Source organism: Rhinolophus sinicus, chromosome 17 (genome assembly GCF_057876585.1).
Source record: "Rhinolophus sinicus isolate RSI-liver-muscle chromosome 17, RSI-T2T, whole genome shotgun sequence".
Classification (NCBI taxonomy): Eukaryota; Metazoa; Chordata; class Mammalia; order Chiroptera; family Rhinolophidae; genus Rhinolophus; species Rhinolophus sinicus.
Genome location: NC_142517.1, coordinates 158,980,697 through 159,004,048, shown reverse-complemented (window position 1 = coordinate 159,004,048; position 23,352 = coordinate 158,980,697). Strand labels below are relative to the sequence as shown.

The 23,352-nt window shown below is 36.2% G+C and overlaps 1 protein-coding gene across 3 annotated transcripts; it reads right to left on the bottom strand.

The window, feature by feature from the left end:
* On the bottom strand, positions 1-23,084 carry BBS5 (Bardet-Biedl syndrome 5). 3 transcript variants are annotated; one of them, XM_019727376.3, is made up of 12 exons: positions 22,930-23,084; positions 20,612-20,694; positions 16,481-16,546; positions 15,762-15,811; positions 15,503-15,630; positions 12,305-12,440; positions 9,850-9,945; positions 7,239-7,301; positions 5,662-5,796; positions 1,916-1,999; positions 895-918; positions 1-744 (listed from the first exon to the last, which is right to left on the bottom strand). In XM_019727376.3, exons 1-12 carry the CDS (start codon positions 22,986-22,988, stop codon positions 643-645), a joined length of 1,026 nt encoding a protein of 341 aa, XP_019582935.1. In that variant the 5' UTR covers positions 22,989-23,084; the 3' UTR covers positions 1-642. The 3 variants fall into 3 exon arrangements, with proteins under 3 accessions (XP_019582935.1, XP_074193697.1, XP_088650811.1); XM_074337596.1 differs by lacking the exon at positions 22,930-23,084 and adding an exon at positions 22,545-22,818; XM_088794685.1 differs by lacking the exon at positions 22,930-23,084 and adding an exon at positions 22,392-22,501 and having other exon boundaries at positions 334-744.
* Between the last annotated feature and the right edge of the window lie 268 nt (positions 23,085-23,352).

Here is a 23,352-nt window from a genome sequence, read left to right as displayed (position 1 = left end):
GAAAGTCAAATGAACTATTTATTTACAAGCTACTTAAAACAATTTACTTACAAAGTAAATGTATTCTTGCCAAAACTATATTGAAATTATTTACAAAACAGTGCCCAAAACTTTATAGCAGTTGATATATTCCAGATTTAGTTATAATTTTTAGTTTTTACAGAAATGACCATCTAAAAATGACAAGTTTAAGGGTTGTAAGTTATATTAAGAGTTGGCTTACATTTGGAGCTATGTGATAATATATTTAAAGCATATATTTATAATTTAAAAAGCTGTATTTTGATTATAAGAATAGTCTTATTCTTTTAATAATACTTTCAAAACATTAAATGGTGCTGCATAAATTCTTTATTAAATCCAACATGATACAGTCATTTAGTATCTGCAGACTAGTAATTTACAAGTATTAGGTAAAAAATAAACATATTTACAAACCAGATATATTTTGATTACAATTTTAAATATAATTTTTAGAAAACTGGCAGTAAAATCTTAGATAAATGAGTTTTTCCTTAATCATTAAAAAACTTTTTCTTAAAAGCTATTTCTGTAAATGTAAAAATCATTTCATGCCTTATAGCAGGTGACTACTAGCTTTAACCTTGAGATATCTTTAAAGAAATCCAGCTCAACTCAAGATCAACTCATTACTTCCCAAAGTCCCTGTAGGGTGAATCCATCCTTCAATTTCTCTATTGCAAGCCCCAGTTCTTCTGAAAATACAGGTTCACGATCTTGTTGCTTTTTGGGAGGTAAAAGGATAAGATGGAAACAGAGAAGGTGGGCAAGGAAGAGGAAAAAAACAAAAAATAGGTTTCACATAAGTTTGTGAATACTAAATATTAGAAAATAGAAAGTTTTTTTCATATACTATAGGTAAAATATCCTTACCTTATTGCCATCAGCAAAATAAGCCTGTAAGACAAAGAAAATTATCTTTTACATACCAACATAATAGGTCAGTGGGCTAAAGAATGGATACATAATTTACAGAACAATTCTGTGACTAAATGTATTTAATATTCTGTTGTTATGTGTCTAATGGTTTTCTCAATTATCTTTATAGTGCTGGTAGCAGAATTCATTTTTTCTGTCAATAATTATTAAAGTCTTCAAGAGTTATGCTTGAAGCTCTAAAAATTGTGCTTTGTAATTAGTGTATAATTAACATTAACTTGAATGGAGATAAAAATGACTTAGAAGGTATAAAATTTCATCCTTTTATAAAATTTCCTCCCTCCTTCTCATTTAGAAGATGATGCTGGCAATACAAAACAATCAGTGCTTCAATGTGTCAGCAAATGCATATAGTTTAAGATGTAGTAGTAGTTTATAATTAAATATTTTATACTAGTTTTACATTTTTGTTTAAAAATATTTATTTCCAGAGGGGCATTCTGGTCAAATTCATGGACCACAATATAAAGTAAACATTATTATTATTTTGGCTATTAATTAAATAATACAAATTAGGAAACAGGAAAGTTTATTGTTCAAATAGATACCCATTTTAAGATAATATACCTAAAATTGAAGGGAAGTCCATCTCATAAAAACTAATTATAGAAAGTATAGATTTTAAATTAACTTAATTAACTATATTTAACATGTTCTATTCAAAGGTATGAAAAAACTTTTCACATATCTGAAATCTTCTGAATAACTGTGTTCTCAAACTATTTCCCAGTTTGGTAATTTAAAAGTATTTTCTCACACACACACACACACACACACACACACACACACCATCTCTAAATTAAAAAAAAAATTACTGTCCAGCTCATGTTTAAGATACTCTCAAAAGTCTCAAGTTCTATGGTGTTTTACACACTTAAATCATCATTTAGTAAAACATGACTCAGATTAGAAAAAACCCACAGGAAACTTAGTAGCTCTCTTGTGTGATGCTCACCACAAAAGCATCTGTATGATCATCGGAGTCTATTTCTACATCATCTTGAATTTGTTCAACTGTCAGAGCTTCAAGGGGCTGTGGCTGAAAATCAATAGATGTTAAAATGCATCAAAGAGACAATATTAATTAAACAGATAATTTTAGTAAAATGTGCTGCGAGAATTGTAAGTACTTGTAAAAGGATAATACAATTACAAACTACTCATGTCTTATAAAAATCATTGCATAACTTATATTCTGTTAAAACTAACCGGAGTAATAAAATGAGTCAGTTAACCTAAGCTTTTAAATCTGAAGTCACTATCATCAAAAGAATGAAAATGACAATTGACACATACTCAGTATGATACTTAGAGATATCCTTAAAGAAAAAACTCCATTGGACTTTATCTGATTTTCTTTCACATAGTTAAAAAAACTAATTTTGTATAATAGCAAATTTTTATTTTCCTCAAAGTAGTCATTAAAATAATTTGTGAAAAGGACTAAGATTTGTTTTGAATATTCCTAAGGTAAAGCAGAATAAAATACAATACTCATATTTTAATTCATTTTTCTAATATTTAAGTATCTCTAGTGTATTAGGCACTACGCTAGTACTACCAAGGGTATAAAACCTTTGCCCTTACCCACAAAAGGTTTGTAATCGAGTGGTTGTGGAACAAAGGATAAAACACAATTACAGATAACTAAATATTAGGTAGAACCATATGAAATTACCATTTTTGTAACTCGAAAATAGTCAAATATTAATATCATATGGTTCAACCTATGCAAACAAATGGTGTACCAAATGCAGTATCTATGATAATAAAAGTTTGGAGACAGCACAACTTCTGGCTTGTGAATCCCATAAACCTTCACGAAGAAAAGGCTGGCATGTAATCTAGGGTTTTTAGGATGACAATGATTTTACAGGTGGGATTAGCGGAAAGGGTATTCCTGACAGTGGGTATCAGTGGGTATCCACAAAGGTGAGAAACCCCGGGATAGGCTGGAGAATGGCGAATAATCCAGTGTGGTTATAACATAAGAGTCTCACGAGACAGAAGGATCTAAGAAGGGCTATTGTACTGAACAACACCAGGAAGCACCCTTCACATAAAGGCTATGTGAACAACGTTCTCTAGAGTTGTGCAGTGTACAACATGCACAGCCAGACACTGTGGCTGTGCAGATAAGGTGGGAAAGGCAGACTGAAGTCGTCTACTGAAATTCTTTAATACTAGCCCAAAGAATTTGGATTTTATTTATAGGTAATTGGTGGGGGACAAATGTAATGCTTCACAAGACAGTAACCTGATTCCATAATCTGAGGTTAACCTCAGTGTTTCAACCATGTTCATAGCTGTGTGATTGTGTGCAAGTAATTTTTGTGTGTGTGTGTGTGTGTGCAAGTAATTTAACCTATTTACAGCCTATCTCACAGGCTCTTTACCTGTGAGATAATAATAATAATAATAATAATAATAATAATAATATTTCATAGTATTTTGGGGAGGATTTAATGAGATGATGCATAAAAAGTTCTTAGAGCAGTGAATGGCAAATAGTAGGTGTTCAACACAATCATTCAACAACTATGAATATTCACTAAGAGCCTATTATGTGTCAGTTTAGATTGTTGGAGATACGGTGGTTAAAGAAAATAGACATACTAACAATTGTCGCCCTAATAAACTTTAATTTAAAAAAGAGAAAAAAAAGAAAATAGACAAAAATCCCTGACTTCATGGACATTATTAATAGTACAGGAGACCGATTAGTGTTACCGAAAATAAAGCAAGCAAGCGCCGCTAGTCGGGGAAGACCTCCCTGAAGAGGTGGCTTTGGAGTAGGTACTTATATGAGGTGACAGAGTGAGCTCTTAGGGCTGGCTCTTATTATGTTTTGGGGCCAAAGAAAGGGAAGAGAGGAGAAATGAAAGGTGGGGAGAGAATGGGTAGGAGAATTAACATATTCAGTGTCTCCCAGATGCCAGGCATTTTATGGACATGATCAATAACGTTGTAAGAGAGATCATCTTCATTTTATAATGAGAAAACTGAACCTCAGATTTGCCGATGGTCACACATAAATGGTGAGATTGGGATTGAAATCAGGTTTGTATGGAAAGGAAGGACTAGGAACAGAGAAGAGACTGGTATAATTGACTGAATGTGTAAAATAAGATAATGAGAAAATAAAAAAGGAAAAGTCCAAGGTTTTGAGGACAGCGAACCTTGACAATGCTAAAAATGCATATTAATAAGTAGTAAATAGATAAATCAGCAGGATGCTACTTTTGAGGAAAATGCTGCCATTTTAGGTATGCCAAATTTAAGATACTCAACCAAGTCCTAGTGTATTTTAAGGACTTGGAAAATTATTTACCTAATTACTAAGGTAAATTTTTAAATGAGAAATTCCATTTATGTTATTTGAATGCTCATTTATGTGAAATATCCAAGAATATTTGGAACCATGATAAGCTGAGAGTATGTGACAAGATCAGGTAGACAGATTCTGGAGTCATCTATGGAAGTACAAGTTGAAGAAACTGGAGGAACAGGTGATGTCACATTACTGAGGAATACACAGAGAAGGTGGAGTGAAAGGAAGAATGCTGAAAAAAGAGTAGTTTGGGAAGAAAATGTAAGAGGATGGTTAAGGAGATGAAATACATGGAGCATATGTGAAATACAATAACAATAACCCAGAGAAAAGTTTCAGCTGGCAGGGGAAAGGGACCTATACACGGGATTTGGCAGGGAGAGAAATAAAACTCAGAACAAGGGGCACTACCAGGCAACAAGGGCCTGGCTGAAGTCAGAGGGTGTGAATTTGCACTTCGCTGCTCAGCCCTACTTCCTGGTCTCTGGTCACATGCCGCAGTCCCAGAGCAGGAGCAGAGAGATAGGTAATGTCTGTGATGTGTGATATGGCTCGACTTGCTGAGTACCAGCAGGGACACTGATGAAAGAGTGGATGACAAGGACACGAACAACAGGGTGGGGGCCCAAAAGAACAGATAGCAAGAGAACCTGTGACAGAGCAATCAGTGAGGGCACCAGGGAGAGCCTGTGGCCAGGGTACCGCTGATGGAGCAGACAGCGACGACATCTCTAATGCAGTGGCTGGTGGGTACACAGTGATAGACCAGATGACAAAGGTCCCAGCTGGAGAGGCTGAAGAGTAAAGCCAAAGAGAACTGATGTACTTGGACAGCAGATTGATGCAGAAACCAAAATCATGAAGAAGGCAAAGAGCAGGCATGTGGGAGTATACTCAAAATACTTCATAACTGGTACGGCAGAGGCACTGATGGGAAGAATGGGCACAGGCCATACTGTGGAGCAGACTCCTGGAGCTGCTATATTGTAGGGCCTTGGGGGGAGGAAATGGTGTCTGTGAGGCCTGATGGTTGCCCATGCTAAAGGAGACTGAAGTAGACTGAAAATAAAGCTGACAGAGTGAAAGATTCAAGTCTGTGTGCATCAGAGGAGCCCAGCACGTGGAGACCTCTCGGGACAGGCTGCTCATCTAGAAGCCCAGGAACAAATGATGAAGCAGCCAGGGGGAAGACAGGTTTGTTAAGCACAAGTCAGTGAAAGCCCAGGGGCCAGGCTCACTGAGCAGAGTTTGTATATTCATCATTTTAAACATAGTTTAAAATAAAATCGTACACAATGTGTTTATATCTGAATTTTATAGACTGTGTAACAATTCAGCAAATAGTGTTTTTCACACAGTAAACAAATTACCTTTTCTTCCATCTCATAATCCACTCCAAATATTGGACTGGCAGAATAGACTTTGTGAAGTGAATTGATTTCCTTAACTGATTCTCGTAGTTTTTCCACAGGATCTATTTTAAAGCCAAGAACATATCCTCCACTCTACAAGAAAAAATAATTAAAAAAAACCAAAAACACAAAAAAACAAGGCTGAGAAATGGTATTTAAGTATATGATACATTATAGCTCCAAGTGTCCTTATTTCAGAGCACAATATGTAGCTGGTTTTTAATTAAAATTTTTATTAAGGAAAACTTAATACATACAAAAATAGAAAAAAGAGTACAGTAAGGGTCCACGTAGCTATCATCCAGCTTAGACAAGTAACAAAATATGGCCAACTCTGTTCTATCTGTAACTTTACCCTACCCCCCAAAATCTCTTCCCCTCACCCACTCAGGGCTATTTTAAAGCAATATCCAGATATCACATCATTTCATACGTAAATATCAAAGCTGATATTTCAAGACTTAAAAAAATACAGTGTAGAGTGTGAAGGCCAAGGGATTTAAGATTTTCTTGAGCTAGACCATGAAAAGTAGGCTACATATTAAAAGAATTAAGAGACTGGCCTACCTAAGGGTATCTCCTTGAAGAATTAGGAAACAAACTTGACCATGACAGTTTGTTGGAGAAGAGTGTTAAAAAATTAAATAGCATACTGTAATAGGTAAGAGCATATGCTGGGAGCATATGCTTTTGGGTTCAAATTCTGGTTTTACAACAAATTTACTAGTTGTATAATGCTGAAAAACTTACTCCCATTATCTTTCTAAGCCTCAATTTTCTAACCATAAAATGGTTATCAAGCTGTTGCATTAAATGAAATAATGTAAATGTATGACATTTTGAACAGTTCCTAGAACATGGTAAGCACTCAATAAATGTCAGCTAATAATCTATAGGCCAGGGGAAAGGAGTGAGTACACAGTCGTGTTTAAACTTAGAATTTAGACGAGAAGTGATTTTATAAAAAGTAAATGTTTTATTTCAGTGTATTTCTTAAAAACCTGGCATAATGGGGCATAGCAGTTTATAATTACATACAATATAACCTGTGTGTGAGAGTATAAAATCTCAAATAGGGCGTGGATGTGTGTCTGTATGTATCTGTGTTTCTGAAACACAGTCTTGTTCATCAGTCAGACCTGGCCCCACCACTTGTTAGTTGTGAGAACATGGGCAAGGTTCCTAAATTCTCTAGGCCCTAGTTTCCTTGACTGTAAAATGGGGAAAAAATAGTGACTGTATCATAGGGTTGTGTGAAGATTGAGATAATGCATGAGAAGTACAGGGACATGACGCTGTCATTAAACATGACAGTCATTAAGGGTGATAATGACTATGTCCCTCCAACAAAGAAACACAGGCAGGCTTCTTTCTACGAGGACAATCAATATACGACTTCAAACTCTGCCAATAACTTCACGTGACAGCTAATATTATTCTTGGATATAAACTGATCACTATATAAATAAAACTAAAAATAGATTGTTACATGGTTTTAAAATATTAAAGATTAATACAAATATAAAGTATCTTACCTGCTGAGAGCTTTCTATGACAAGAGCTAAACCAAATTTTGAATCTCTAATCTTTATTGAACGCTAGATGTAAAATGAAAAAGGAAAAAAAAATACTTTTTATTATCTGTTAATAGTGACTTTTTAACACAAATTTTTCAACTTTTGCACAACTACTTTACATAAAGAACAGAATTATCCCTCTTTCCTTCATTACACTTCCACACAGATCGAGTAAATGAAAATTTTCAAATTGGAAATAGATGGCAAACTTGTAAGGCAATAATACAAAGAAGACATCTCTGAAATATGTACAAAATTCTCTGACTTCCAGGAAGTCACAACTTTTCTGAATATTTTAAACCAAAGGCCAGCAGTCTTAGTTATGCAGGGCCAGTGTCTTTTGTGGCTCCTAAGGCTGCGTTACTTTTTAAAGTTCACATGTGCCTTCTATTTGTTACACCATTGGTGGCTAACTTCTTAAGGACTCTCCATTCCATTTATTAAAATAAAATAAGTTACAGGCCTTCATCACCAGGCAGCAAGGAAGGCTGGGATAAGTCGAATGTAATTAACATCAACAGGTAAGTGTGACATGAGGATTAAGCTTGCTTCGCAGGAGGTGAGCAGTGACACAAGTGGCCTAGAAGGGAAGGAGGTGTAGAGTACAATGGCAGGCAGGACTTTTAGAAAGTGACACAAAATGTACTTGTTGGTGGGGTTAGAGAACATGACGACCAGCAGACCAAAAAGCAGAGAGGGGTAATCTGTGGTAGCTGATGACAAACCAGAAATCCATACAGATGGGCACTGGAAGTTGAGAAAGACAGAGAAGAAAGGAGAGGGGGAGGGGCCTGGGGGGGACACAGACTGACTAAACGGTGACAGTTATGAAAACCTGGTTTTCACCTGGACTGCTTTGTACCCCACCAGGGTACACACAGTCCTGGTTAAGAACCATAGAGCACTGCACCCTGGATGTCAATAGGTAATCCAACCAGGCGACTGGGTTACACAGGCTGGTAAGACAGCAAGTGGCAAGAGGATATATATTGATATATTATCTATAGGAGTGCGGTCAGGGCAACGGTGGAGGCGTACAGCTGAAGTTAGTATATGACTGCCACAGTAACAGACTGTGATGATATCGGATTGCAAGTTGTTTGGACCAGGCTGAATTCATTCCAGAAGCTGTATCTGGCAATTCTATTTTCAAATAACAAAAAATAGCCAATTTGAAGAATAGAAATCACAAGGTTGCTTACTACCCTAATTGTTCAGCATAATAGAGGTTAGGCAAGCTGTAACACATGTGCATACAATGCAAAACAGTAATGAACAAACACTGATTTATCAAGTACCTATATAGACTCTGTCGCCTCTTCCCAGCCATGATTATGAATTCTCATATTTCTTCAGATGGCCAGAAATAATTTTCTTCCTATGGGATTCTGTGATTTTCTGTTTAATGTATTGCTTTTCTCCGCCTGACTAAAGCTCCTTGACGTACGACCAGAACTGTGTAGTACCGGTTCATACACACAATGATTGTCATGATTGTGTGTCTAGCACAGAGTAGGTTCTCAGTGTCTGGCAAATGAATCATCAGATATTTTAAAGTAACTCAAAAATTAAACAATTTAGAAAAAGATAGGCTTGGGAATATTTTGCAAAGAATTATCCTTCTTACAAGCCAAGAAGTCTCATAAAAAATGACATTTTCCGTATGTCATATACACTGTATCCATAAATATTTATTAATGAAACTGCTTAGTCTTAAGACAACTTATATCCTGTAATAGGGGCGATGACAATAGGGTAACCTCACAGGATTTTCATTAAGTTCTTTTTGTTTTATCTGATATGTACTAGAGTCCTATAATTTTTTTTTAATATAAAATGAAATTCTTCAGTTTATTGGAGCTTATTGTTTATTTCACAAAATCACATACTTATCCACAGCAGCAGCAGCAGAATAAAAAGAACCATTTTTATCTACCACCAAAACAAATTAGTATTAGGTGTAGTTAGTTCTTATTCTGGATTTTAACTTAAACTAAAACCATTATCATCATTAAAAAGCATCTTAATTTCTTTCACCAAAGATGTAGCATGAATCCAGTTTGTATTACATTATGTATCTGAATACAATTAAAACAGTTCATTCACAGAATTAATGGTTTCATTCTGCCTTTAAAAGAGTTTGAGCAGAAAGTGGCAAGAGAGCCAAAGTAAAGTGTGTGAAGGGAGCAGTGTGCTGAAACCATGCCAAGGAATAACCATATATCCACCTCGTGGAAAGGCTATGGAAAACTTTAGCAGCTAACACCCTTTGAATGGAATCTAAGGAAAATATACCTTAACCTGTATGAAAACTATTTACATTTTTAGAATCTAGTATATTTCTCTCTTAATAGCAAGTTGATAATAGTGCTGTTTCCCTTGAATGTAAGTACAATTGGGTCTTTTCTATGTTGAAATAGTAAATCATCAACACTTTAAAAGTATGCTCTCAGCTAAACTACTGCCACTTAACAAGGGAGAAATCATCTAATTCCAAAGTTCTATTAACTGTTGAACAGAAATTATTTATTCTACATTACAATTAGGTCATCAAAATACATGTACTTACAATTTGTAGATATGGTATACTGACGTTAAAACTGTCATTCATATTTGCATGCCACACAATTCTCACATTGGTAATAAAAAAGGTTCCTAAATTTCCCTGTAAAAAAGAGTAATGAGGGATCCATCAACGATCATTTGTTTGAATCTTTATCCTTTATTTTCTAAACACCAGAATAATTCCGATTATCGGAGCAGCAGGAAATATCAGAATTGAATGTTATGGAGTATTAACTGACTTCATAATTCATGAGATGGCAGTACAGTTAGATTACACCATCAGTGCTTACCAGTTGTTGGCCCTAGGGGCAAACTTCTTGGCACATTGTGTCAAATGTAAAGTGGAGATCTGATTAAATAATCCATGTAAATAAAGCCCATAGCACAGTGTCTGACATAAACTAAGCATTCTACAAGCATTATTCTATTTTTCTAAACCTGGGAAAGTCAAGGCAACAGAATTGTAAGAGAGAGAGAGAAAATACATGTGATAACCCCCATCAGTTCACAAGAGATATTTTATGGCTCTTCCACACTAAGTATAGATCAACACTGTTCTCCAGTTACATGGTCCCTCAACATCTCTCAAAATCATCCCAGTATGATAGCTAAGTGGTCTAAAAAAATCTTTAGGACTTAATAACATGGCACTAAAATTACCTGCCTCTATCATTTATCTGTCATTCTCCACCTCTACCTTCACCTCCTCCCCACCACATACACCCAGAGGATTTTACTTTATATTTTGAGGTTGCACATAAAACATTATCTCACAAACCCAAAACCTAAAAAGCCTTCTTAAGTATATGTGTAAGTATATATATTTCCTCCTCCACTCTCATCTTGCAAAAAATTGTCATACAAAAATTTTTAGCCCCTATTATTCTTAGCCCAAGTCCCGTTTAGCAATACTAACTCTAACTTAATAAGGAATAATTCTTTAAGTCATTGTTTTATTTTAGAAAAAGAGAACTTGCAAAAAGTCCTAAAGACTTTTTAAAATAATGGGAGGGCATATTTTATTTGTTTTATTATTTTTCAATAAACATAAGGTTAACAATAACATCCCTATTTTCAATACAATGATATAGCTGATAATCCTGGAACATCTGAATTAATTAAATTAAAAATGCCAGGTGTTGTGCTCGGTGGTAAGGATCTAACTATGAACAGAGTAATTCCACCCCTACTGTTATAAAGCCTACACTCTAATGTGGAGGTACAGACAAGCTCTGTATATTAGAGTAGTAATAATTTGGAGTAGTAATAGTAAGTACAGGCTGCATAAGGAACACATCGAAGGGTCCTTAGAAAGTGACATCTAAGCTATGACCTAAAGCAGAGGTCAGTAAACTATGGTCCATGCCAAATCTGGCCTGCAATCTCATTTTGTATGCGCAAGCTAAGAATAAATTTTATATTTTTAAATGGTTGGGGAAAAAGTCAAAAGAACAATATTTCATGTCATGAATTTCATGAATACTGTATGAAATTTAAACTTCAGTGTCCATAATAGTTTTATTGAAACACAACCACGCTGACTTGTTTCTATATTGTCTATGGCTGGTTTCACACTGCAATGGTAGGACTGAGAAGTTGGGACAGAAACTATATGACCTGCAAAGCCTAAAATATTTACCATGTGGTCCTTTACAGAATAAACTTCGCTGACTCCTGATGAAAAGGAGTTATTCAAATGTCTATATCCTATAGAATCTTTATCATAGTTTAAAACTAGACCTTTCAGCTGGGCAAAGTGTATTTACAATTTAAGTTTATGATTCGATGTTTAGCAAGAAGAGCTTTATTTAAAAGCTACAGCTTTACCACAGTGGCTATCAGTCTAATCTAAGTTGTAACACAAAGGCTGGAAACTATTCTTATTAAGAGACAAATTTTTCTCTAGAAATCGATGTGTTACTTAGTCCAACTATTAATTGCTTGCATGTTTCAACTGGTCATAATTTCAAGAGCAAATGAAAAGTTACAATAATGGATGTCAAAGTTACCAGATGAATTATATGTTTAATTCCATAAAGACCAAGTTAAAAGGCTTTGGTGACTGTCCACCCCATGGCTCTCTCCATCAGCATAAGTTACCAAGTGTGGAGGGTAGTATAGAGGAAAGACCATACTTGGGGACAAACTAGATGTGTGAGGTCACTTAGTTCTTTGGGGTCTGAGTTTTTCATCTGTAAGTGAGTAGAGACTGAAGTAGATGATCTCTAAGGTTCATTCCAGTTCTAAATTCAATGTAGAACAAATATTGCTTAAAAGGACAAAACCATAAATATATGAAAATCAGAATATTATTTTATATCAAGAGCTCTAATGCTAATTTATCAAGAGGTATAATGCTATTTTTAATAGAGTTAAATGAATATACAAATGCAATGATAAATGGAAAAATGAATACCAAGGCAGTGCCCCAAAAGGTTCATTAGTTTTTTGCACAATACCTGGTCACTGGATAAATTCCATACTCCATTGATTTTATCATATACATGTTCTTGTGGTAATAATCTTAGTTGTTTATTTTGAATTAGTGCACTTCTCAATTTAAAATCACGATACATTTTAGAAGTTTCATATGCTCTATAAGAGAGAACAAACAAAAGGCTAACTCGAACTGAAAATGTAGTTTTCTTAGGTTACTTACCTACTAAACATACAGTTATTAGTACTTACGTACATCACTCAAATAATTATTACAGTAAATTAAAAATGTTTTCTTTTCAGTAAGTTTTGGTTATTACAGTCTTTTGAAGACTTTGTCATTTTAGTGTAGTATTTACACATTTTATCTCAGTAACCTAATTTTCAGATGTCTAATATTTAAGTCAACATATATATGTGTGTGTGTGTATATACATACACACACACACATATATATTACACAGCTCAAATGAGAGGACACAGATTTTCTTTCAAACTGAAACACAATGCTTGTAACAGACATGGAAATTATATTTTCTATCAAAATGCTTCCCTTCATTTCCATTTTAGTCAAAGGCACTGTTATTCTTTTGACATAAATAAGAGTGCAATTATTTTTCTCACTGCAACCTGAAAACATTATGCTCACATCTACCTTTACACAGAAAATTAGAATGAATCTGTACTAACTCCAAAAGGGACACTAGGACAGATTGTGTGTGTGTGTGTGTGTGTGTGTGTGTGTAATCCCTGTAAGTTTGCTTTCTTTCCACGTCTCCCTATTGATAAATAACAAATACAGAAGGAAATTCGTCTATTTGATAAAAGCATATCCAAGGAACTGGTTTGGAAAATGAGAGTTTTTGAGGAATGCACTGACCATTTGACTTTCCCAGGCCGCTGTTCTACCCTAGATCCTGAATTTTCCAGCCTCCCGCCAGCCCTGCTCCCTTCAGACTGTCTAGGCCCCGCCATCCAGATTGGCGCGTACCATAACTTAATGCATCCTGTTGCTACTGTTTCTCCTGACAGGGATTTTGTACAATTGGTTTTGTATACTGACAAAAACGTAGTGTTTGAAAGCTAGGGGGCATTCTGTCAGCAACCAAGGACCTCAGCTCACTCCTGAAATGATTTTCCCTCCAATTGCAAGTTTCATAATACGTCTTTCTGTCTCTAGTTTAGTTGTACCACTAAATGTATAGACAGTTACCACCTACTAAGTTCTCTTTACTCAATATATTCTGCAATATCTATAAGAAAAAGTGAAAATGTAAAATAAAATGAAAATTACCCATGTTAAAAAAGGAAAATTCTTAACTTTTGATTAGTTAATTCTAATTTTATGCCACAAAAATATAGGCTAATTTACCTATTTAATAAAACCAAAAGGTTTTTTTTAGCCTGAATAACTTTAGAAATCATTCATATAAATTATAATATTTATTATTAAAATTCTGATTTTTATTCTAATTAACCTTCTAATATATAAACTGTGAAAGAGCAGGATTCAAGCATTTGCTTATAAATCTTAATTTCCTTTAGTGTTGTAATCATCAATATTTAACCCAGGGGAAAAATGGAAACTACTTATACTGTAAATTATTTTTGGGGGGAACACACATAATTTCTATACTATTAAAGAAAAGCAGCTTCCATGCTGCCTTCAACCTTCATTTTATATTATTTCTGTAAGTAAACTGAAATAAAGAGCTATGGTTTAGATATATGCCCAAGAGAACTAAAAACTGTGTTTTCACACAAAAACTTATACATGAATGTTCACAACATTATTCATAATAGACAAAAATGTCTAATAACTGATAAGTGGCTAAAAAAATTATGTGTCCATACAATGGAATATTATTCAGCTATAAAAATGAATGAAGTATTGATACAGGCTACAACACAAATAGGCCTTGAAAACATGTAAGTGAAAGAAGTCAGACATAAAAGGCCACCATATTGTATGATTCCATTTCTATGAAAAGTCTGGAATAGGCAAATGCATAGGCACATAAAGTAAATCAGTGGTTGCTAGGAGTTATAGAGAGGAGGGGATGGGGAGTGACTGCTATGGGGGTTTCTTTTTGAGGTGATAGAAATGTTCTGGAATTGGGTAATAATGATAGTTGCACAACTTTGTGAATGTATTAGGTTGGTGCAAAAGTAATTGCGGTTTCTGCAATTTTTTTTTTTTTTAACCTTTTAAACTGCAATTACTTTTGCACCAACCTAATATGAAAACTACCAAACTGTAAACTTTAAAATAGTAAATTTTATGTTATGTGAATGATATCTAAAAAAAAACAATCATATCATTTATAGATTTTAAAAAAATCAATAAAACGAAAAATCAACAAACTAGGAAACTGAGAATACATTTGCCACATATATGGCTGATAGGAGCATAATGAAGAAATATACAATAGAAAACTATAAATAAGCAAAACATAAGAAAAATTTCAGCATCATTAATAATAAAAGAAATGCAAATTAAAATAGTATATACAAAGGGTACCAAAAAAATGTATACACAGTTTAAGAAAGGAAAACACTGTATTAAGATTGTAATACTCAATATATACCAATAGCAAAAGATGAATACAAGTCATGTGTATACATTTTTTGGCACCTCCGGTATACATAAATAAATATGTTTCTGTATAAATTTGTGTATGTATTTATTTTGGCTGTCATCTTAGCCAAGCTTTTAAAAAAATCATAGTACTTAGGGCTGGTTAAAAAAAAAAGAGCTGGAAAAAAACAAAACAAAAAACAAAAAACTGAGGTAGTGAAAAGAGAAGAATTTAGCAAACAAACGAGAAACAACTGCAAAACAACAAAACTCTTTGGGAAAACACCCAAACATGCCTTCTACCGTTAGGAAAATAATCTTTTTAAGTCATTAACTGAATTATCTAACTTGGTTATTTACATGGAATGAATTTTCTATTTCCCTGTAACTAACTACCTTGGCGGCTAATTTAATAATCTTCAGTAGAAATTTTTATGAATCTTCATTAGTCTTATCTGTTTTATAAATACTTTTCAAATTGTTTATTAAATGATAATGCAACATGTTCTTCTATATATCATCAAGATATTTGCAATAAGGCTTGGAGGAAGATAGCATCACTCTCCTAAAACTTTATTCTCTAAACCATTATATCATAGAATTATCTTTAAAATATTCAGTAATCCACAAAATATTATCATACCTGTGTACTGCAATCACAGAAGTAAAAAGTCTAGGACTTCCAGGAACCAAATTTGTAAATATAAACTCAAAACGAGTACTGTTACATTTTGTCAGTATATAAAGAGCTTCAGTTTGGCCTCGTAATTTCTGTAAGGACAAATTTATTTAAAAGTTCAGATTTTAAGAGCAAGTCCTCATTTACAATGAAAACAAACACCAATCTCAACTATCTAATGTTTCTTCACTATATATTTCAATAAGATTTTTTTCAGACTTACAGAATTAGCAGTCCTTGTTGTAATATTCAATATGCAGTTGTAACCGATAGCTAAAATTCAAAAGCAAAAAGGATTTAAAGAACATGATACAATAAAGTGAGAAAAAAACTATATATACAGAACTTCTAACAGTTTTAAAAATTAAACATAAAAATAAGAACTTTTAAACATTTTATGAAATAACTACAAATTTAAGTTAAATAATGAAAAGAAGAAGAAAGTCAATTCTGCCTCTGTACAAACGTAACATGGGACAAAGGAAGTTTACGTCTCTAAAACCTGTACAGTATTATTTACTGAAAATCCTAGCATCACTATATCAAGAAAAAAAGTCTAGCTGGATAATCTAAAATAGTTTTAAAAAATAAGTGAAAAAATTTAACACAATAAAAGGTTGGACTTGTATTAGCATGTAGATCTCCCTTCTTTGGGATTCCTTGAAACAGGGTATAGCAAGTTGTCAAAGATAAGCAAAAAACGAACAAAAATCTTTCGATGCAAAAGCACTAATCTCGTATGTCAAAGACAAAATGGACAGACTGAAAAATATTTCTTTTGCATTATGATGCAGTGGTTAGTCTAGGATTTCTGAAATTTTTATCAATTTAAAGTTTTCCACATATTTCATGGTACAGTTTTTTTAGTATCAAAAGTCACTGTGCAAGTTCACTTGACAAAGTTTTTTTTTTCCTTTGGTGTTATCTAACAAAGATACTTACAAAGATTGACTCTGGGTAATGGCAAAGAGTGCCAGATAATTCTTAAATTTGTTACTAAGAGTCTACCTAAAAGAAAACAAACAAAACAATAGGTTACTTTAAATAAGGACCCATTTTTGCAGTACAGAATGAGGTGGACATGAAACTTCTGGCCCAGTATCAGCAGCAACACCCATAGATGTTTTTCATACGTTTATTACTTGAAAATATTTATCGTGCATATCTAGCCTACGTAAGGTACACAATGTATGGTCCAGAATCCCAGAGAAACAAAATCTGATAGCTACAGAAGGGATATAGGCATTCACTGCCAACATCTTGGTTTGACTCAAACTGATAGAGGAGAGAATTGGGTACTGTTTTTGTTTTTTTTTGTCTTGGTAGAAGCTGCTTGGTGGAGGGGTGGGGGTCCGGACAGGTGATATGTGTACAGCTGAGAATAAGTATGGGATAGTATATAATTACAGAGCCATTCAGTGAAATCACACTTCTCAGAGAACTCTCACATACTCACTGATCTCTGCCATATGAGTGCTCTCTTAGCAGTTCTCATTTAAATGAGCCATATACTTATATACCCAATTTTGTTTTTTGCTGTGAGAAAACTTTTTGATCATAAGAAGTTATAGCTCGGCTGAAGTCTGTTTAAGGCTTCATGCCTTTCATTCATAGCCTCAGACTGATGTTCTTACACTAAAATACAAAATTAGATAAACTTCATTTCTGAAAGTGTGTCCTATGGAATAGTCCATATAGATGATCCAAGGGGAAAAAAGTCAAGTGAATCTGAGCATGGTACACTATGTGTCTTTGAAATTTATCATACAATTAGCATATTAGGATAGCTTTGAGATATCCTAAAATAAAACTCTCTTAACTTGGTTTAACACAACATTTCTTCAAAAAATTATAACCATAGTACTCTTGATGTGTAATCTACCGCCAGGTCATACTCCTTCCTCCCTGAAAATCCCTAGAATATCTAAAACTAGAGAAACTACACCTTTATGAATGTTGGAATGAGATGGGATAAGAGATTCCAAAAATCAAGGAGGGTGTTCTCAAGAGAAGCTGTGGAACATTCCATGATCAGTTTGACAGATAATAAGTAACCCAGCCTGGCTAGAGTGGAAGGTTCACACAGATCATAGAAGAGTAGACATTACATTTATCAGTCAGGGTCAAACAGAAAAGAGGTGGCATACTCAAATTAGGATAATTGCGGCTTATGTACAAAACAACTTATTACAAAGGTATAGGTGGGGTGTCAGGAACCATATGTGAGCACAGTAGACCTACGCCATCCCAGGCACAGAAGGACAAGGATAGCAGTTAATCAAGGGCAGAAGAACAAGAGTCCTAAAGAGCTGAATGCTTTAAGAGGAAAGAACCCAGGGAATAAACGCCCAGAACTCGCTCTCCTGTCTCCCTTTGATCTTCTGCCATGGCTCTTCCAACCGGAAACTAGAAGTGCACAGGGAGTCCTTTGATGCAGCGGGAGGGGTAGAGAAGGAGGGACAAATGGAGGACAGTGGCACATGCAAGAAAGGTTGTCTGTGGACAGATTAGAAGTTCTTCAATGCAAGACCGAGAAATCTGGACTTAAATCTGTTAGCAATGGAGGCAGTGGAGTTGGGGTGGGGTTTAGAATTGGGATTGGGGATAACTGAACATTTTTGAGAAGAGAATAATGTAATCTTAGCAGTTTAGAAAGCAATGTTGGCAGTTTGGTTCATCACTTAGTAGCTATGTGACCTTGGAAAAGTTAACCTCTTATTTCTCAGTTCCCTTATTTGAAAAAAAATTACAAAAGCTTCTACTTCATTTTTTTTATTGTTTGTGTTATTTAATGAGATTACAGAAATTATGTCAGATTCAGAACAATGATTGGCAAATAATAAACATTCAAAATTAGTTTTTAAATATTTATAAACTGCTTTTTACGACTTATTTTATTGTTATAGATACATTGATGTATGTTTTCCTTATGCCATTTCATCTAAGTAACATTATATCTGGGCTCTGAGCCCAGGACATCTATTGGTTTTTTTTCCGATACTTTTCTATTAGAGGATTGAAGGAAAAATTATGGAGTGGGAAGAGTTTGCCTTATAAAAACACTGATTGACTCTGTCTACCTGTTCTGTTCTCGGCACATCTACACGTCTCTAGCATGTGCTTATGTCTCTGTTCTGCTAAAGGACCCCATCCTGCAACTCCAAACCCAGTGTTCCAGGCATGAGCTTTTCTCTGTCCCCCAAAATACCAAAATATAATTGTCCCTGTTTCTCCTAATCTCCTAGATACTAAATATGACTGTTTCATTCTCATACAGCTTCAGTGCGCAAAGCTAATCTGAATTGCTAATTTCATGTCAGAATACTTCCAGTTGAAATGCATTAAACGTGCTAATCTTTTGGGGTATTTATAGTTTTAACATGGGGTCTCCTGAACGTGGCAATGCCTTAACTTGGTCATTTTCAAACTTCTGAAAAGGAGGGGAGAGAGATGGCTGGAAGGCAGGATTCCCCTTCCCTTTTCTACCTTTGTATTTCCCAGAAGCTCTGCACACTCCTGTAAAATTCCATTTTCTGAGGAATTGTTCCTGAGATGTGTGCACACAGTGATTTTTATTAATGGTACGATTTCAGGCACTGTGATGGAGATTTCTGGCCAGGGACATGTTTTGCCCTCCCTACTCCAAAATGCTAGTATATAGGCTTCTGTACTCAGTGAGTACCCAAACTCTTTGTTTGGGCTTGTAGGTGTCACATCCTGCCAATCTGTATGAGACGAACAAAGCTTTCTCTTGGCTTACTAAAGTTAATTCAGGTTTTGTCAAGATCTGACCACCTAGAGGTTCTTATTCCACAAACTAAGACTTCTTGTTTTGCTGTTAGATCTTCATACCTCATTCTCACCTGGCCTGGCTGATACTAGAAAGCATGTCAGAAATGTGATCTAAGCATTCTTTTAAAGATAGGCTCTAGCCATTGACAGGATCTGCCTGTAGCTGGTGAGGTCAGGTTCCCGTCACAGAGAAACAAGCGACACAAATGAACCTCCTGTTCACATACCATCCCAGAGCAGATGAGAAGAAAGGCTCAGAGAGCAATCGGCTACTCAAAATGTTGCAGTGATCATATCCTGCCAGTAAGGGTTACTGTTCCGTCTCTACTGTGTTTCCCCGAAAATAAGACCGGGTCTTATATTAACTTTTGCTCCAAAAGATGCATTAGGGCTTATGTTCAGGGATGTCATCCTGAAAAATCATGCTAGGGCTTGTTAGGTCTTATTTTGGGGGAAACACGGTAGGATTTACTCATCCTGTCTGCTTCTTTTCCTCACTTTTCTCTTCCATAAGAGGTTTATGTCCCACCATACTAAAGCCCCCTCTTCCCAAAATCCTTTTCAGATAAATTGCCCACTCTTCATCACCTATAACTTTCCTTGAAGAACAGCAGTGATGCTTCTAAGACCTGCTAATTACTGGTCACTGGCTCCCTGTACAGCTGCTGTATGTAGCCTGGATTTTTTAAGGTTCCAGCCTTAGGGAAATTTGGTTTGGGAGGGACTCTAGAGTCCAGTCCTAGCTGCTCCTCAGTGATATTCTGAGATATCTCACAGGATTTTCCAGTACTTAACCTATGAATAGACTTCACAATACAGCACTAAATTTGCTCCACATGTTTTTCTCTCGGTGTCAGTCTTAGGGGATTGGGCATTACTCCTGAATTTCTTAAAAGGAAGCATGGACCCACATAGTACAGCTACGACTTACGTATGTTCCACTACCCCATATTCTTTTGGTTGGGAGACAGATCCAAGAGTCAGAACTATTCCATGAGTCTTGCAAACAGAATTCCTGGAGTTTTAACAGTTACATTGGATAAAGCTGATGTCAGAACCAGGACTTACGAAAGGACCAAAATTTTGAGGGAGAACCTGTATTGCCAGGCTATGGGTTTAATACCTACCTTTTCTTCCATTTCAGTCTGAGAAAAGTCTTATGTGGATTTAACTCTCCCACTCTCACAATTACATTTACATATAATGCTACATCACATTCTCCAGCTAGTATGATTTAATATTTGAAAATTAAACCAGAAATATAAAATACAATATACTCACCTCTATCTCCATTATTTCCTTTGGTATCTTCAATTGAATCTAAACAATCAATAAGGACTTCTCCAGGTCTTGTTTTCATTTGTCTATAATAAATATGAAGGCTTTAATTTTAAAGCTACAACATACACGCTTATGATCTGGTTAGGGAGAGAAGATATATGCTTATAAAACAGCCAACAGTACAAATAATATAGTACCAAATGCTCATGCATTTGAAAATAAGGTTTTCAAGAACTTCAAGAACCTGGAGATCAGTGGGCCTGGAGTGACCAGAACTAGAAGGAGAGGTAGAATTTGGGGGAGGGAGGGAGGGGGGGAGAAAGAGAGAGACAGACAGAGAGAGAGAGAGAGAGAGAGAGAGAGACAGAGAGAGACAGAGACAGACAGAGACAGAGACAGAGGAAAATGAATGAATGATTAAAGACCAGAAATAAGAAATGATAAGGGAATGTGGGAAGATTGGCCTGACTGGAGAAGAAGGTCCATTCTGAGAGGTAGTGAGAAATATAGTTGGATAAGTAAGGAGGAACCAGATTTTGGAGAAAACCTGAATGCTAGTCAGATAGGGTTGTGCCTAATCCTGTGTAGAGCGGAGAATTTCCAGAGGTTTCTGAGTAGAGGAAAGAAGCTCAGGCAATTACAGAATGAACAGCACCATCAGGACTTGGTATACAATTAGAAACAGGAGACAAAAAAAAAAAAAAAAGAATGAAGAATAGTTTGCTGACTGATAGAATGCATCTGCATTCTAGTGTGACAAAAACAGAAAAACAAACAAAAAAGAAAACCACCAAAAATCTAGCAGAATATGTGGTGGAGCCCTCTAACACATTTTCTATTTACCTACTGAATATATAGACATTGTCATATCACTTCCCTGCTTAAAAGCTTTTTTAAGGCATCCCACTGCCTAGAAAATGCAGTCTAAAATCCTCAGCTGAACATTTCACAATCTTGCTAATATTTGTACTTTCACCCTCTACCTGCCAGACCCTGCCTTCTAGTCAATGAGGTTTCTATTTCCAAGACTCTGCTTCTTTTCTGGAATACTCTCCTCCTGTTGTCCCTGACAAGGCCCTGCCCATTCTTCAGAGCTCAAGTATTACTTCTTCTTTGAGGCCTTCCCTAAGGCAGAATTAACTAGTCTGTTTCTATGGTCCCTCAATTTTTTGTTCATTTTTTCCCCCCGGATAGTATTTATCACATTTATCACACAGTTAGTTATCTATGTGTATTTCCTGCACTAGAATGGGGGTGGGAAGAGTGAAATAATTTTCTGTTATTTTTGTGTCTCTTTAGGACAGTAGTAACCAGCACATAATAAGCATTTGATAAATATTTAATAAACTGAAAACATTCATGAGATGGATCTTTTCTTGGATTAAGAACCCTCCAAGAATAACAGAAAAAGTCACATAATGTGTGCAATATATAACTATGGTTTATACTTTTATAAATTCCCTTCCCTCATAACTTCTTAAAAGATCTAAGGCACAAATAAGTGTGCCTTATTTTTATTGCCTAAAAATTATTTCATTTTTCCATCTAAGAAGGTTCTGCTCATGACAAGGAATCAAAAGAAGTGGCTAAGAAGTTCCATGCCATTAACCCAAGAACCCTAGCTTTACTGTTTTCCAACACTTAATATCCAAATGGGCTTTTTCCCCCCGGGACTGTTGGGCAAGAGATTTCTAACGATTCTCTTAGAACACAAAATTTTCAAAAACAGGGCTCCTTCCTCCTGCTGGAGATTCAGATGAATAAGTAGACGGAAGCTTACCACGGAAATAGTCTGTGTGGTTAAGAATTTTGGAGAACGCTTACTCCCACCTCCTCACTTTACAGACGAGGAGACTCAAGCGTAGAACAGTTAAGTCATTTAGCTAAGACCTCACAATGTGTGTCGTTATTCCAGATCAGTTCTAGAACCTACTTTCCTGAGTCCCTCGCCCCACGTTCCTTTCGCCACCTAAGGTGGCACCCGAAGCTCGCTTGGGTGTACTGGACGCCCAGGTCCCGCGTGGTCCCTGAGGTGTTTGGGCTCAGCGTCCGGATAGGTCCCTGGGCCAGGACGGGGCCAGGGATGGCACGGGATCCAAACCGCGCAATCTAGACACGTTCCGGAGGCAATGCCGGCCTCAGCAGAGCTGCAGTGCCCGGGCCAACCTGGGGTCTCACGAGGAGCCAATTACAGGCGCAAACCTCCCACCCTCGCGAGGGCCGTGAGCTGCGGGGCGCAGGCTCCGCCCGCGAGTCTGAAATCGCGCAGCGGCACCCTCTCCAGGCTCCAGGGCCCCTAGGGAATCTCAGCGACTCACAGTGAGGACACGTCAAAGCGGACATCCCGATCTTCCCAAAGCGCGTCCAGCACCGACATGCTGACTGAGGCCCGCGACCCGCCCTCTCCGCAAAGCTGGAGGCCGAGTGGCGTCTCGCCAGCTCCAAGGCAACGGGCCGCCTCTGTCACGACGTCTACGGCGGGCGCCGAGACCCAAGCTTCTTTGAGGTAGGATTTGCGCTTCCCCTGCCCTGTCATGTTATTAAGCGGAGTTAAGGCTCCAGGCCCGGTTTGGCGGCTTAGAAAAGCCAAGCTGACCCCAGCTCAGGAGCGTGAGCTTGACATCCTAGTGACCGTCCTAGACTCCAAACGCACACGCTTAAGCCATTCTACCCACTCCCCCATTTCTCTACACCTTCAAGAACTGAGACTTAAAACTCTACATATTCCTTATCTGGCTCCC